Source organism: Pituophis catenifer, unplaced genomic scaffold, assembly GCF_029215685.1.
Source record: "Pituophis catenifer annectens isolate HBS135680 unplaced genomic scaffold, rPitCat1.0.hap2 SCAF_1, whole genome shotgun sequence".
Classification (NCBI taxonomy): Eukaryota; Metazoa; Chordata; class Lepidosauria; order Squamata; family Colubridae; genus Pituophis; species Pituophis catenifer.
In genome coordinates this window covers 135,741,104-135,755,763 of record NW_027256881.1, presented here as the reverse complement: position 1 = coordinate 135,755,763, position 14,660 = coordinate 135,741,104, and the positions used below count along the sequence as shown (strand labels likewise).

Below are 14,660 nucleotides of genomic sequence, written 5' to 3'. Positions count from 1 at the left end.
ATAGGATGATAACAATTTCAATGCACCATTTCCATGTGAGCTCTTTTAGGCCGTATCTGCATATAATGTTATCCTTGAAAATTTAACTAGACCTTATCTAGTATTAAATGCATTGCATTGCATTATTTCAATATAACATGTTTACATGTATGGAAAACAGTGTTACAGATTATTGCGTTAGTTAGTTTGCTGCAAAATTCCCAAAAGGTGTTATCTGAAGCATCACGCTATAGCTCCAGAGCATCTTCCATTCTTTTGGTATCCAGGCTCTGATTTTTAAAACAAATCTTCTGGAATCACTTCAAACCAAAACTAGCTTCTAGCTGCTGCCACGCTGTAGTTTCTTCATAAACTGTCAGGAAAGGCAGGAAATCCGTTTGTGCTGGACATTTACAGCTTTTATTCTGGAGAGCTCTTGAGTCTATATCAGTATTTTTCACATTTAGCAATTATTTTAAGATGCATGGACTTTAAATATCAAAATTTCCCAGCCAACATGCTACCTGGGGAATTCCGGGGTTGAACTTCACACAACCTGAACATGCCACGTTTGAAAAATACAGGTCTACATAGCTGAAGAAAGAAATGTCATGTCTGAGAAGGTAAGGTGAGACTTCCTTTCTCCAAATCTCTTTTAGTATCATCTGGCTTGAAAAAGGCTTTGGGGCAGAAAGTACACCCACTGGATCAGAACCAGCTTCCTGCTGTGGAGCTAACAGGTAATCTTTCCTTATCCAAAACACTGTGTGTGTCCTTTTTAATTTCAGAATGCCATTAATTCTAATTAGGGGGTAGGTTTTTTAGGAGGGGGCCCTTCTGTAGGTGAATAAAACATTCTATGCATGCTCACAACCATCCTTTGCTATGTGCAGAAAGGAAGACGTTTTGAAATCCAAACACGGTATATTATGTTGGTGGGGGTGATGGACAGAGGCTAGTTTGCCATCAAAGTAACAGGCATGAACTGTGAATGGTGTGCCACAGTTCTGCAAAATCGATTAGAAAAAACCACCACCACCAAATCAAACTCCACCCAAGCCAGAAGACATAACGGGAATGAATATTTTTGTCTAGAGGTACTGCGGTCCTATTGGTTTGGATATTCAAGGCAGAAGGTTTCCCCTGCTTCTTCATAAAGCGTTTGTCTACCATAACAAAGGTCATAAATATTGGCTTTCCTCATCAGGATAGAACTTGATGGCGTCACTTCAGCTAAGGATAGCTTTCCCTGGCTTAGCGCTTCGCTTCATGGGGATGCCGCACATGCACCTTAGCTGTTGTCGTGACAAACCCAAGCCGGCTTTTCCCCCCCTTCCATGGCCAAATCCCCCCCTCCCCCAAAACAACCGGCGAGCTGATTCAAGGGATGCTGCCGGGAGTTTTAAGCCCATCCCCCCTCCCTTTCAGTCGCCCTCAGAGCTTTATATGGTCTGCGTGCCATCCCGCAAGCATCACCGGCCGGTCCGCCTCTTGAGGCTAATCGCTCCACTTCGGTTGCTATCGCGTTGTTTTCCCTCCCCGCCTTTGCTATCAGCCGATTGGAGGCGGAAGGTGGCTGGGCGAGAGAAGAGCGGCATGCAGGGAGTCACCCGCTTATTTTGGATGGCCTGAGGGCAGCTTATATCTCGAGGAAGGCACGCACCTATATACGTCTGTGCCTATCGTCGCGCGTGCCATTCCTGGAGCTCAGTCAACAAGTCCCTTGAAGGGTGGGTGGGAAACTAAGCGAATAAGCACCAGCCCTGCCGCACCAATTGCACAACCTTTCACGCCTGAGCTCAGGGACTTATATTAGCGAGTCCCGAGGAGAGAGCTTCCCCCGTACTGGTCTCTCTTTCCCGCTGCTGCTCCTCGCTTGCCTGCCTCTTGGTGGGGATCCTTCTACCAGCGAAGGCTTGTGGGTAACGAGGAGGAAGCCATCGCTGTAGTAGTAATCATGCCGCCGCCGCTGCTAAAATAATTAAGCTTGTAATTGCAATTAAAGGGGGGGGGAGGAGGAGAAGGAGGCAGAAGCTTCAATCACTCGTTCGGCCGACGAAGCGGCAACTAGCAGAGGTCAGCGCGGGGCAGCCCACTCCCTTGAGAGAAACGCCTCCAGAGAGAGAAAGACCCAGCGAGGCGGGCCCAGCCGCCTCCCTCCCATCCTTCTAGCCACAGAGGAAGAGGAGGAGGGAGGAAGTCGGGCGCCGCCGCCGCCGCTTTCCCTCCCTCCCTCCCTTGTCTTCTCCCCGACGGGTAGTGAGTGACCTGGTGCAAAATGGCCGAGGCAGCGTGGGGGGCTCGGTCATAACTTGCCTTCCTTTCCCGCCTCGTCGCTGCAGAAGAAGAGACCAAGGAGAGAAACAGGAAGGCCGCGGCGGGGCTTCCCGAGGCGGCTTCCCTTTCCCTTCTCCTTCCAGGCGCCCACCTTCCCCCTTTCTGGGTTGTTCATGCCTGGGAAGCGGGCGGGTGGAGCAGCGGCAGCAGTGCCCGCCCCAATCGGGAGGCGAGGAGGAGGAGGAGGTCGTCCGCTTGCACCTCTTTGGCTGCTCCTCCGGAGAGAGGCCTGGCCGGGTGAGGCTGGGACTGAGCCCCGTTTTTCTCCGCCCGGCGGATTGTTTGCTTCCTTCACCCCAAACTCGGCAGGCCCCGAAGTGGAGAGCAATCGGCGGGGCTGGAGACGGCAGGGAGTCTCCGCCCGCTCCTGCCGCCGCCGCTGCCGCCTCCTCCGTTTCCAAACAAGCGACGGTCTCCGGGTCTGCTTTGGCGCCCGAGAACCCAGAGGGACAAAAAAGCGGTGAGAGATCCGCCGCGAACGTGAAAATGAACCACCAGCAGCCGAGACAGGTAACGAAAATGTCTGCCTCCCCGCCGCCGGTATCCGGGGAAGGGCATTTGGCGAGCCGGCAAAGGAAGTTGGAATCCATGATCCGGGACCCCAGATCTCCGGTCAATGTGGAAAGTTTGTTGGTGAGTTCAATTGATGGCGGCTGTCTGTGTCTGTGTCTGTGTATATGATTAGAGAAAGGTGCAAAAAAAAAAAAAAGATCTGAGATTGAGGGCAAGCAAGGATGCAGGCAGAGCTGTATCTCCTTTGGGGTGCTTTAAAGCAACGTTATGCTTGGAAGAATCCACACCTCCCGCGTTTTCCGTGATTGGGGAAAAGAGGCGAGAATAGCTTAGGACTTGGATGGGAAGACCGGAGCCTGCTCCCACTTTTTGCTTTGGAAGCGCTGGGCGGGGAGAGGAAGATGTACTGTACACCAGTACAGTTTCTCAATATGGAGAGTTTTGAATACTTCTGACTGGAGGGCCGGAGAGACTTAACTGTTTAGTGGACGTTTGTGTCTAAAATACAATGCCCGTCCTGTGCTCTGCCCCCTCCCTGCGCTCGGAAACGCTCAACACTGAAGGAATTTTTATTTGAGAGTCTGGATTGAGTGGACGAGGCAACGATGAAGAACACTTTTTTTTTTCTCACGGAAGTGTGTTGACAGGATGAAAAGGGGAAGGGGTGGTCCTATTGAAGGATTCTGCCCCTTCCCTCCCCATCCCTGAAATAAAGTCCCAGTGAGAGGATAAATAAGATTTCTGGAACAAAAACGTTGTGTGTGGTGAAAAATAATGATTTGCATGGTGTAGGGTTGTGGAGGGGTGTCCCTTGCCTCTTCCCAGAATTTTGCGATTTGGGAGTCAAAACCCAGCAGTCTTTTTAAGAGTCTTAAAGTTTACTTTTGATCGTTGATGTTTTTGTTCAATTATTTAGACATTGTCCATGTTTAAGCTGCTTGTATTGAGAGGTCTAGTCTTTGCCACTAACTTTTCAGTTCAGATTCTTGTTTTTCAGTGATGCTGTAGTGAATTTGATTTCTGTTAATGGGGAACTAATATTGACTTGTTGCATGCTCTGTGAAGGCACTTTAGAAATTATGGTAATACTTAATGAAACTGTGTATCTTGGGAAGGTAGATTCAGGAGGAATGATTAACTTTATTAGCTGCAAAAAAAAAAAGAGAAACTTATGACAAACGTTTGTTTAAAAGAACACTTCATTTCGGCTATAAAGCTTATTAAGGAATACCATTTGAAATTCTTCCAGTACTGAATATGAAATAGTGAGCTGTAGAGTCAGTATGCTGTCTATATTTTGAGATAGCAGTGACCTCACACCAAGGTTGCAGAAAAAGAATTGTCCCCCCCCCCAGAGTTTTATCCTGCAGGCATTTTTTTGGGGGGGGGGAAGCAGCTGGAGCCATCTGTAAGAATGACTCAGTTCTATTTGGCCAAAATACAGGAACTGACTAAACAATATGGGCATCTCTGTGCTACAGCAATACATGCTTACTACAGACTCTTCAATCTGGTTCTTTTCTCTAGTGTCTGCCTCATTTTAAGAAGAGCCATGCTGGATTAGGGTTTATTTATTTATCATATTACATCTACAGAGGCCATGCAATCACTGACATATCCACTGATATGTGGATAATATAATAGAGGAATAAAAATTGTGATAAAACCATAATAAAATAAACATAATATGGGGCTATAGAATTGCACTGGGATAGATGTTATAATTCAGTATCTAAGGTTTTAACTGTTTCTGGTGTGGCTGTGATGAGATCATCACAGGTGCTTTGAAATCTCCTGAGGAGACATTCTTGAACTATATATGTTATAGTTGGTTCCAGAGCATCACAGTCACACTGTGGGCTCTCGGCCATTCCCCGCTTAAAGAGTTTTGCCTTAGTTATGCCATGGCCTGTCCTGATTCTCTTCAGTGGGCTCCATATTTTTCAGGGCAGCTGTATTCCTGGAATTAGTCTGTTGGATCTGCATGGTTTGTTTGGTTATGGTTATTAAAAGTTGCCCATCTTAATCGCCATTCCTCATCTAGATCTAAGACTGGTATGTTATCCCAAATTGGTTTTCTAGACTTAAGCCTGGTGAGAGATAGTCTAATATTTTATGTATTGGAAGATCTCTAGGAGTCAATGACGTATTTATCTTATTCCATTCTTGGACTTTATGTTGTTACCTGAGATCAGGAGGGGCAATATTAAAAAGAACATTTAGCCATGAGAGGAGTGTGGATGTAAAGATTCCAGATATCGTTCTCATGGTGTCATTAAAGTAAACATCAATCTTGTTAGTATGACAACTTCCCCATACAGGTGTGCAGTATTCAGCAATAGAGTATACTATGATTGTGGGCCAGGGATTTTCTTTTCTACAACATAAGTGTTGTACCTTATGATTCTTGACTAATGTATCTTTTATTTTATGTACACCGAGAGCATGTGCACCAAGAGAAATTCCTTGTGTGTCCAATCACACTTGGCCAATAAATAATTCTATTCTATTCTATTCTATTCTACAGTGGCCACTCAAATGACTTTGGGGTGCTTAGAAGCAGAAGAATTGAGTCTCCCACCCCTTGTTTTCTTGCATTTGGCATTTAGAGGCATATTTTCCCAATGTAGAGTTGAAATTGGCTCTTTAAGATCTAAGGCTTGATTGATTTGTCCTGCATGAATTTATCCAACCCCCCCCTTAAAATCATCTAAACTTATAGCCCTCACCATGTCTTGTGGTACTGATTTACACAGCTTAATTTTGTGCTGTATAAAAAAAACATTTTCTTGCCTGTTTTAATATCCTTTTATTCAGCTTTACTGGATAATACCTGGCCCTAGAATTTTAAAAGAGGAAAAAAATCTTCCACTTTATGCATGTCAAATATCACTTTACATGCTTTGATTACTAGCCCTGCTCAGTCACTCTTTTTCCAAGCTAAACTCTAGATACTATGTGTTTATTTCAAAAGGAAGCTGTTATAAAACCCTCTATTTGCATTTTTTAAAACTCTGTTAATTATTTTTTTTAAAGTCAGCAAGCAGAACCACATACAATATTCTAGATGTGGGTATAACATACATTTGTATAAAGACATTGCAGCGTTGGCAATTTTATTTTCAGTTGCTTTGCTAATGATCCCTAGCATGATCCCTACCATGAGATGAGTCAACACTTCATTGAATTATTGTCTGTGACCTTAGCATCCTTTTCCTGGATAGTTACAGACAGTTCAAACCACATAAGTGAATATATGGAGTTAAGCGTTTTGGGCACTAGAATGCATCACATTAGTTCAACTTAATTTAATTGAACTGCATTTACTGTTAGGTTCACTATTCTGCCAGTTGAAAGAGCTCTTTCTGGAACAGTCACTTTTGGATTTTACCACCTGCCTGGAAATTTGACAGCTAATATACTTTTATGTCAAGATTACTTGTGAATAATATGACATTATAAAGCATTATTACAGACAAAGTACTTAAATGACTCCTTATTTTGCTTCATTGAAAAAATTATGCATTTTTACTCTTAATTTCTATTTTTTTAATTAATTATTTTGTATATTTACTTACAGAATATATTAGCAATTATATCTGCACACAGCATATTCTTCCATTTTGTATTTTGTTTATCATTTCTGTCTATTTGAATGAAACAGATCTTAAGTGGACTGGTCTATAATTTCCCAAATCTCCCTTGGATCATCTTTTTAAAAGTTGTACGTCATATTGGATACAATTTTGCACTAAGTGATTGAGAGACAAGTTGCATATTTTATCTATCAGCAATTTCACCTTTTGAGTTTTTAAAAACTCCCAGATGGATGCAATCATGACCTGGTGATTTATTATTGTGTCATCTCTCAAGATACTGTTGACTGTTACTCAATTTTCTCAGTACAAATTTTTCTCTGAGAACGTTAATACAGACTGACGGGGGTATCTTTCTATTATAGAATAGAGACAAAGAATTCATCCAGTTTTTTGTTATTTTCATATCCTTGAGCATTGTTTCTATCTGTTGATATTTAACTATCCAATTCTGTTTCAATTTAGGATTTTATCATTTCTCTTCAATCTGTTTTGGAGATATAATCCTCCTCTAATAGTAATATTGATGCTTCTCTTCCCTTATTATCATGCTTTTTCCCCCAATAATTTGACCTCTTTTTTTCTTTATTAGGATTGGCTTTGGAGGACTCATCTTGAATTACACAATTTCCCAAACAGTGCAAGACAACCGTGCTGTCTTCTTCCTAGATTTGGTTTACCATTTCTTACATTATAGCCAAGTTATCATCTTGATTGGGAAAACTAATTAGGTAGTCTTAGAAGACATGAGATTGGAGAATTTTGCTAGGGATAATTGTTAGAAATATTTCAAAACATTTCAGTGCTTGTATCCAGAAGAAAATATCCCTGTTACCAGCATTATTACATTTTAGCTTTTGAAGGAAAGAGTATCTAGAATAAATATAGTAGATAACAAAAAAACCAGGCAAATACTTTATTCTGATATGATGTTTCTTTTCAGTTCTTCTGTAATAAAAATTGTAGCTTTGAATGACTTCTCATTAACATGGCAAGTCTTTTCTGCTTTTTAAAGCAGTTTGATTTTATTCAGGCCTCTGCATAAGTCTCTAAAAAGTTGTAGCTGCTTTAAGAGTTGGATCTTTAAAGCAGAGGTATTGTTTTTGGACTGATTTCGGACTTTAAAAAAAGCTTTTTAATGATTAGCAGAAATGCCATGCTCGCACAAAGTCTGAAATATTTATTTTGAACCTTTTTTAACTGTGCACAATTGTGCTTTTATTTACATTAGTACTGTACAATTGATTTGAAGTAATTTCACCAAGAAAAGCTGGTAGTGTGTCAGATTTTTTTCTGCTTTTGTGAAAAATATACTTTGCTGTTTACTACGTGATTTTGTAGCAGATGGCATGATTGCACAACTCTTGTTTAAATAAAATAGATTAATTTTTTTATGACTGAGTTCTTTGAATAGGACAGAAGACATGATAAATATCTACTTGAAATAAAACCACTGTTTTTTAAGGAAAATTTCAAGAACTTTCATTTTTATTGCAATCTTGGTCATAAGAACGTATCTTTTACAACAATAATTTCATGTTTGATGTATCTTAGTGATATTTCATTCATGTAATTAGAATAGAAATTGAGAAACAATTCAGTTTTGTTTTTATAAAAAGATTGCAGTGTCAGTAAGGTTTAGTAAAATGAATTCTTATTCAGCTCTTAAGTTTTATCTTTTGTGTTGTGTGTTTTTGGGATGTGGAGAAGGAGGAGTAATAGTAATAGTTCAATTTATGAAATTCTTATTACATTTGGGAAGAGCGATGTATTACCTTGCAAAAGTTGTGATAACTGCTGAATAAAATTATTCAGTTTTTCTGTAAATTCTAGTTCACTTAGTTAATACCGTGTTTCCCTGAAAATAAGACCTATCCTGAAAATAAGACCTAGCATGTTTTCTGCGTGTGCATCTAATATAAACCCTAACCCCAAAATAAGCCCCATTTAAGCATCTGCGCAGCTGCCCGCCCGCCCATCCATCTGGTTGCTTGTGGTGCCTCCGACATGGAGTGAGGCAAGGAGGAGTGGAACTGCATGCGCACACCAGCTTACCTCAGGGCTCCCAGGGTCCCCAGGCCATCCATGCCTTGACAACTGTTTCGCAATGGCAGCCATGTGCAGCAGGAGCTCATGTGGCAGTTGGCCCACTTCTTCCAGCACTGGCGTGGCACACCAGCAGGAGGCTGAGCAACGTGCCAATGCCGCAGCCACGAGGCAGGGTGGGCTGCCCCCACACACGCACCGGCTTACCTCGGGGGCCCCGCAGCCAGACTATCCAGCCCCAACAACTGCCTTGCCTTGCAGTCGTGACACCAGTACCTCCTGCTCCAGTGCCACGCCAGTGCTGGGAGAAGAAGTGGGTTGGCACCATGAAGCAAGGCAGGTGAGGGGTGCATGGAGAGTCCCCATAGTCTATATAAAATAAATGGATTAAGTATGGATATTATGATACAATTAAATGTATCTTTTTACTCAGACTCCAGAAAGTAAAGAGCCTTCATTGTTATTACTTGACAATTCAATGTGTGAAAGATTTGTAAAAGTTGATAGATTTCAAATTTCATTGAGATTAGCAGTTTTTACAACAAAGTGGGTAGTGATAACAGTCATGATTAATAAATAGCTTGGTATGTTTAATAATAGTTGTAAATTATATACAGTTTAGTTATTGTTAATATGAAAACAGCAAATAGAATTTTGTTTAAAGGGAAACAGGGTTTTTCCTATATATGTATTTATCCACATTTGTTGAGGAATTAATGAATGAGCTCTGTCCAAAGCAGTTTCCTTAATAGGAAGAATTTTACCGATTTCTCCATATGTTTTAATAACAACCAGTTAATCAATTGGTTCAGAAGTTGAAGGAGAATATTTTTCTGCTGAACATCATTAGAATGCTGGAAATAATAGTATTCAGCATTTAGTTCTGCTTGCACTTTCAAGAATGGAGTAAATTAATGGTGATTATTTTGTGTATTTTTAATGATTTAAGATCTAAAACTTCACAATAATTACTTACAGGAGTGTTACAGGGAATATATACTTTTTCCTTATATGTAATGTGACTTCCCTTTTCCTTTGTCATTTATTGCTATTATATATGGTTATTAGTCAGAGTGGTTAAACACGTAAAAGGTTATGCTCAAATCTAACACTTTAAAACTCTGTGGATTGTTCCAGTTTAGTGGTTGCCTTTATTCTGTCTTCTGTTAAAGATAAAGCAAAGGCACCTCTGGCAGAGCAGGATGGAATAATAATTCTATCAGCATCTGTGCCTCTCTGAAACAGTATTTATTTATCAAAGTGCTGATAAGTAGGCTTATATCCTGCCTTTTCTCCAGAAGTTTGAAGTAAAACACTTAGGATTTCTTGTTCCACTTTTATCCCCACAACCACAGCCTTGCACAACAGGGCCTGATTTGTCAGGGCCTTACAAATACTGATGGCCCATAATACTTATTTCTAGTGATCATGTAAATGGCAGTTTATGGGTTGCCTGTCTTATTCTGTGTATAACCTGATTACTTTTTGATTAGAACACTGTTCTACTCAATATGTTAAACTACATTTGCATTATAAGCTAACTGTTTCATTTCATTGTGACTTACTCAGTCCAATTTTCTAGATTTACATAACACGTTGAGCCATAAACTCATCACACAGGCTGATTTGTTAGGCTAAAGTGTGTGTTGTGCAACCCCAGCCATATTTAAAGTTTTTGTTGTCAGTAACAGGATAGCAACAAAAGGGGGGGAGAAAATACCTCCATTTGTTTTTTTAGAAGTGTTTATTTCATACTTAGCCATGATGTGATAAACTGTTTTTTGGGTTAGAATGATACATCGGTACAGCCAATATGGTTTGTAAAGACTCCTCATCACTCTTTATTAATCTGGAATGAGGGATGGAATGCTACAATATTCACTCCTGGGTCAAGTGCTTCTTGTAACGTTTTCATTAACAATATACAGAAAGGAATAGAAATACTGCTTTTCATATTTGCAAATAACGTAAAACTGGGATGGCTAACAATTGAAAATTATTTATTATGAGATGTTAAGGAAGCTGACTGTTTAAAAGTCAATAGAAATGCATAGGAAAACTCAAACATGCTAGTGTAGAATATGGAATAGTTGAGATTGTGAAAAAGATTTTGTGATAATAGTCATCGCAAACTGAATATGAGTCAGCAGTGTGATATGGCTACTTAAATGTTAAATACCTTTTTAGAAGGCATTCTTTCTATGCCTTCTATTCAGTATTTTTTCTAACCTTTGTAGTGGTACATAGATAGGAAAAAAATAAGACCTTACATTCTATCTATTGGCTAAATGTTGAACTACAGCCTGCTTCTGTGCCAGTCCAGGGTAACCAGAAAGGCCAGAAACAGGCAGGTTAGAATTGATAAAATAATTTAGTCTAGGGAATCAAGAGGACAGCAGGTTGGTGATATCTATTTTAACATTTGCTGTATTCTATGGGATTTTTCTATAATTTTTACTGACATAGTAAGTGAGAAGTTTTCTCAAATTATGCATTAGTGCTGGACTGCTGTTGTCCTAGTGCAAAAGATGAAATTGTGATCTTGATTTACCTCATGAAAACATAGTGCTAGAGTTAAAGTTGTTTCAGGATAAATATTTGTTTTAGTAAGGCTTGAAAGAAGGGTGTTTTCTAGCTGGATTTGAGTTAGTAAACAGTGCATGAAATCTTTAGTCAAATATATTATGCAATGAACCTTCAGAATTCAGAAGTCCAATTTTCATAACATTAAGAGCACTTTGAAGCGCACAGTGGTTAGTGTCATAGTTGGCAGAAGCTGGGATAATTAACGGGAGCTCACTTCGTTATGTGGCACTAGGGATTCGAACCACTGAACTTACCTTTCTGATCGACAAGCTCAGCGTCTTAGCCACTGAGTCACCGCGTCCCACTGGGATATGTATAGATCTGTGTTTATTTAAAGTTCCACGTATATCATGTTGAGAATTTTGGAAAACTCAATTGAACAAAACAGTTCCGATTTTGAAGAAACAGTGGCTTTCTACTATATTTTTTTAAAATTCCTTGGAAATGTGGATATATTTAAGGTCAATTCTTTTATGTTTGAGATAATGAAAGGTAACGTGCCTTGGGGATAAGAATACCATCTTTTTCTCCATTAGGGCTTTGGATCACTGACAGAAGAGAAATAAACATAATCTTGGAACCTCAGACAAAGAACATGCCAAGCAGTGATAGAATGTGGCATATTTCATATTCCCAGTGGGCTTAGTGCACTACAGTTATTAGTAATTCATAGTATTTACAAATGTAAAAGGCAATAACAACTACAGTATGATATTTGTTAAGGCTTTACCAGAGGGCAAATCTGAATGAAAGCCCTATCTTTTAATCTCGTCCTATAGCCACCAATGCATAAAAGCATGAGCAATAAGATACAATGGACTGGTGTACACATCACACTACTTCCTAATATGACATTCAGTTTTGGCTTAGCTTATGATCTGAATGTAGTCATTGTACTTAGTAAATCATAGTTTGTGATGTATATAAAGTAATAGTTTAGGATGTATATAAAGTAGAGCTAATAGTGCCTTATTTATTATACAATGGTTAATGCTTTTAAAACAATAGGGATTAGTTTTTAATTGTACTTGATGAATACTGTTCCCATGATGATGAAGATAAAATTTACTTCAAGCTCAGCCTGGTTCCTGATTATTTCTTGGATAGTTCCATGTAGTTTTCTTTGCAACTTTATGGATATGCTTTGACACTGCTTTCTTCAGGCTATGTTTTGATTTCCCAGTCTAAGCTAGAACCCTGGGATTTCCTGGTAGTCTCTCCTCTAGATATTAACCAGACTAAACCTACCTAGCATTTGAGAACAACCAACAACCAAGGTTAGCTTGGTGCTACCACTTGCTGAATTAATGGGAAAATCTCATTTTAATTGTGCTTGACTTCTATATGATTTCCATGTAGTTTTCTTACCACCAGTATGGGAAAGGTTTGATAGTGCCATGTTCTGGAATATTTTTCAGCTTTTTACCTTTGTCTGCAACTTTAGCATTCCTTGATTCTCTCATCTGAATAGTAACAAGGTCTAACTGTGTCAAACGTTTAAGGCTACAGGAATATTGAGAGTCTGCTAAAGTGGATAAATCAGTAGTGTTAGTATGGTCAGATTAGAATAAAAATAGAATCAAGATGTCCTAAAAAACCTGTTGCTTCTGTTTCCTCTTGTTAAAAGTTTTAAAAAACTTAGGCTGCAATGTGTTCACCTGCTGTGGTTAAGTCAGTATCCATTAATAGAAGAATATGCCAATAGGAATTAGCCACATGCTTTGTGCTCTTGTTTTTAGGTGCAGAATGTCTCATTGCCTCATGAGAAAGAAGGGTTTCTAGAACAAACAGAATAATGAGTTGGAACGGACCTTGGAAGTCTTCTAGTCCAGGGGTGGGCAAATATGGCCCCTTTATGACCTGTGGACTTCAACTCCCAGACTTCCTGAGCCAGCTTGGCTGTCTCAGGAATTTTGGGAGTTGAAGTCCACAGGTTGTAAAAGGGCCACATTTGCCTATCCTTGGTCAAGTAGAAAATGCTCAAGTAGAAAATCCTATACCATTTCAGACAAATTGTTGTTCAATTTCTTCTTAAAAACCTCCAGTGTCGGAGCACCCACAACTTCTGGAGGCAAGTTGTTCCGCTAATGAATTGTTCTAACTGTCAGGAAATTTCTCCTTAGTTCTATCTCCCTGATTAGTTTCTATCTATTGCTTCTTGTCCTGCCTTCTGGTGCTTTGGAAAATAGGTTGATCCTCTCTTCTTTGTGGCAGCCCCTTAGATATTGAAACACTGACATCATGTCGCCCCTAGTCCTTCTTTTCATTAAACTAGATATATCCAATTCCTCCAACCATTCTTCATATGTTTTAATCTCCAGTCCCCATATCATTTTTGTTGCTCTCTCTTCATTCTTTCTAGAATCTCAACATCTTTTTACCTGTACATTTTGGTGACCAACTTTGGATACAACATTCCAAGGTGGTCTTACCAAGGCATTATAAAGTGGTATTAACACTTCATGTGATCTTGATTCTACCCCTCTGTTAATGCAGCCTTGGACTGGTTTTTTTTTTCCCCCAACCACACTGCTGGCTTATATTTAAGTGATTGTCTACTAGGATTCCAAGACCCTGTTGCTTACTACTATTCAGCCAGGTGCCACCTATTCTATACCTCCATTTGTTTTTTCTTGCCTAAATGTAGAATCTTGGTTTTTTTACCATTGGGTTCCATTTTGTTAGATAGGGCCCAGCGTTTATGTCTGTCAAGATCCTTCTGTATCTTGAGCCTATCTTCTGGAGTGTTAGCTATTCCTGCCAGCTTGATGTTGTCTGCAAATTTCATGAGTTCCCCTTCTATCCCCTCGTCTAAATCATTGATGAAAATATTGAAGAATACTGGGCCTAAGACAGAGCTTTGATGTACCCCACTACATACTTCCCTCCATGTAGAGGCCGTTCTGTTAAGGACTACACGTTGAGTACGATTGGTCAGACACATACGAATCCATCTGGTGATGATGCTGTCTAACCCATAGTTTTCTATCTTATCAAGTACTAGGTTCGAGATGGCGAACCTATGGCACGTGTGCCACAGGTGGCATGCGGAGCCGTATCTGTGGCACGCGGAGCCGTATCCGCGAGCGTTGCCCTAGCTCAGCTCCAGCACACATGCATGTGCCGCCCACTTGATTTTCGGCCCTTCCGGGCCCAACAGAAGTCAGGAAATGGTCTGTTTCCAGGGGTTGGGAAGGCAGTTTTCGCCCTCCCCAGGCTCCAAGAAAGCCTCTGGAGCCTGGGGAGGGCAAAAAATGGGCCTTCTGGGCCCACTGGAAGTTGGGAAACAGGCCATTTCTGGCCTCCAGAGGGCCTCTGGAGGGGTGGGGAAACTGTTTTCGCCCTCCCCAGGCTCCAAGAAAGCCTCTGGAGCCTGGGGAGGGTAAAAAACGGGCCTACCATGCCATCACATGCCAAAAGCGGGGGGAGCACAGGGGGGGGTAATGTGTCCATGTGCGGGGGTGGGGTGCATTGAATTATGGGTGTGGGCATGCAGGCACACAAACCCCCCGCACTCCTCCCGTTTTTGGCATGCAACGGCAAAAAGGTTAGCCATCACTGTACTAGGTTATGGTTTACTTTATCAAATGCCATACTGAAATC

At 40.6% G+C, this 14,660-nt stretch overlaps 1 protein-coding gene across 2 annotated transcripts in view; it reads left to right on the top strand.

Annotated features, from left to right (window-relative positions):
• The first annotated feature begins 2,436 nt into the window (after positions 1-2,436).
• The window catches only part of ROCK2 (Rho associated coiled-coil containing protein kinase 2), a 107,011-nt gene continuing 94,787 nt past the window's right edge, over positions 2,437-14,660 (top strand). For both annotated transcript variants that reach the window (XM_070932985.1, XM_070932986.1), the window contains exon 1: positions 2,437-2,949. In XM_070932985.1, coding sequence (XP_070789086.1) covers positions 2,803-2,949 — 147 coding nt within the window. In that variant the 5' untranslated portion in view covers positions 2,437-2,802. The remainder of the gene's footprint in view (positions 2,950-14,660) is intronic.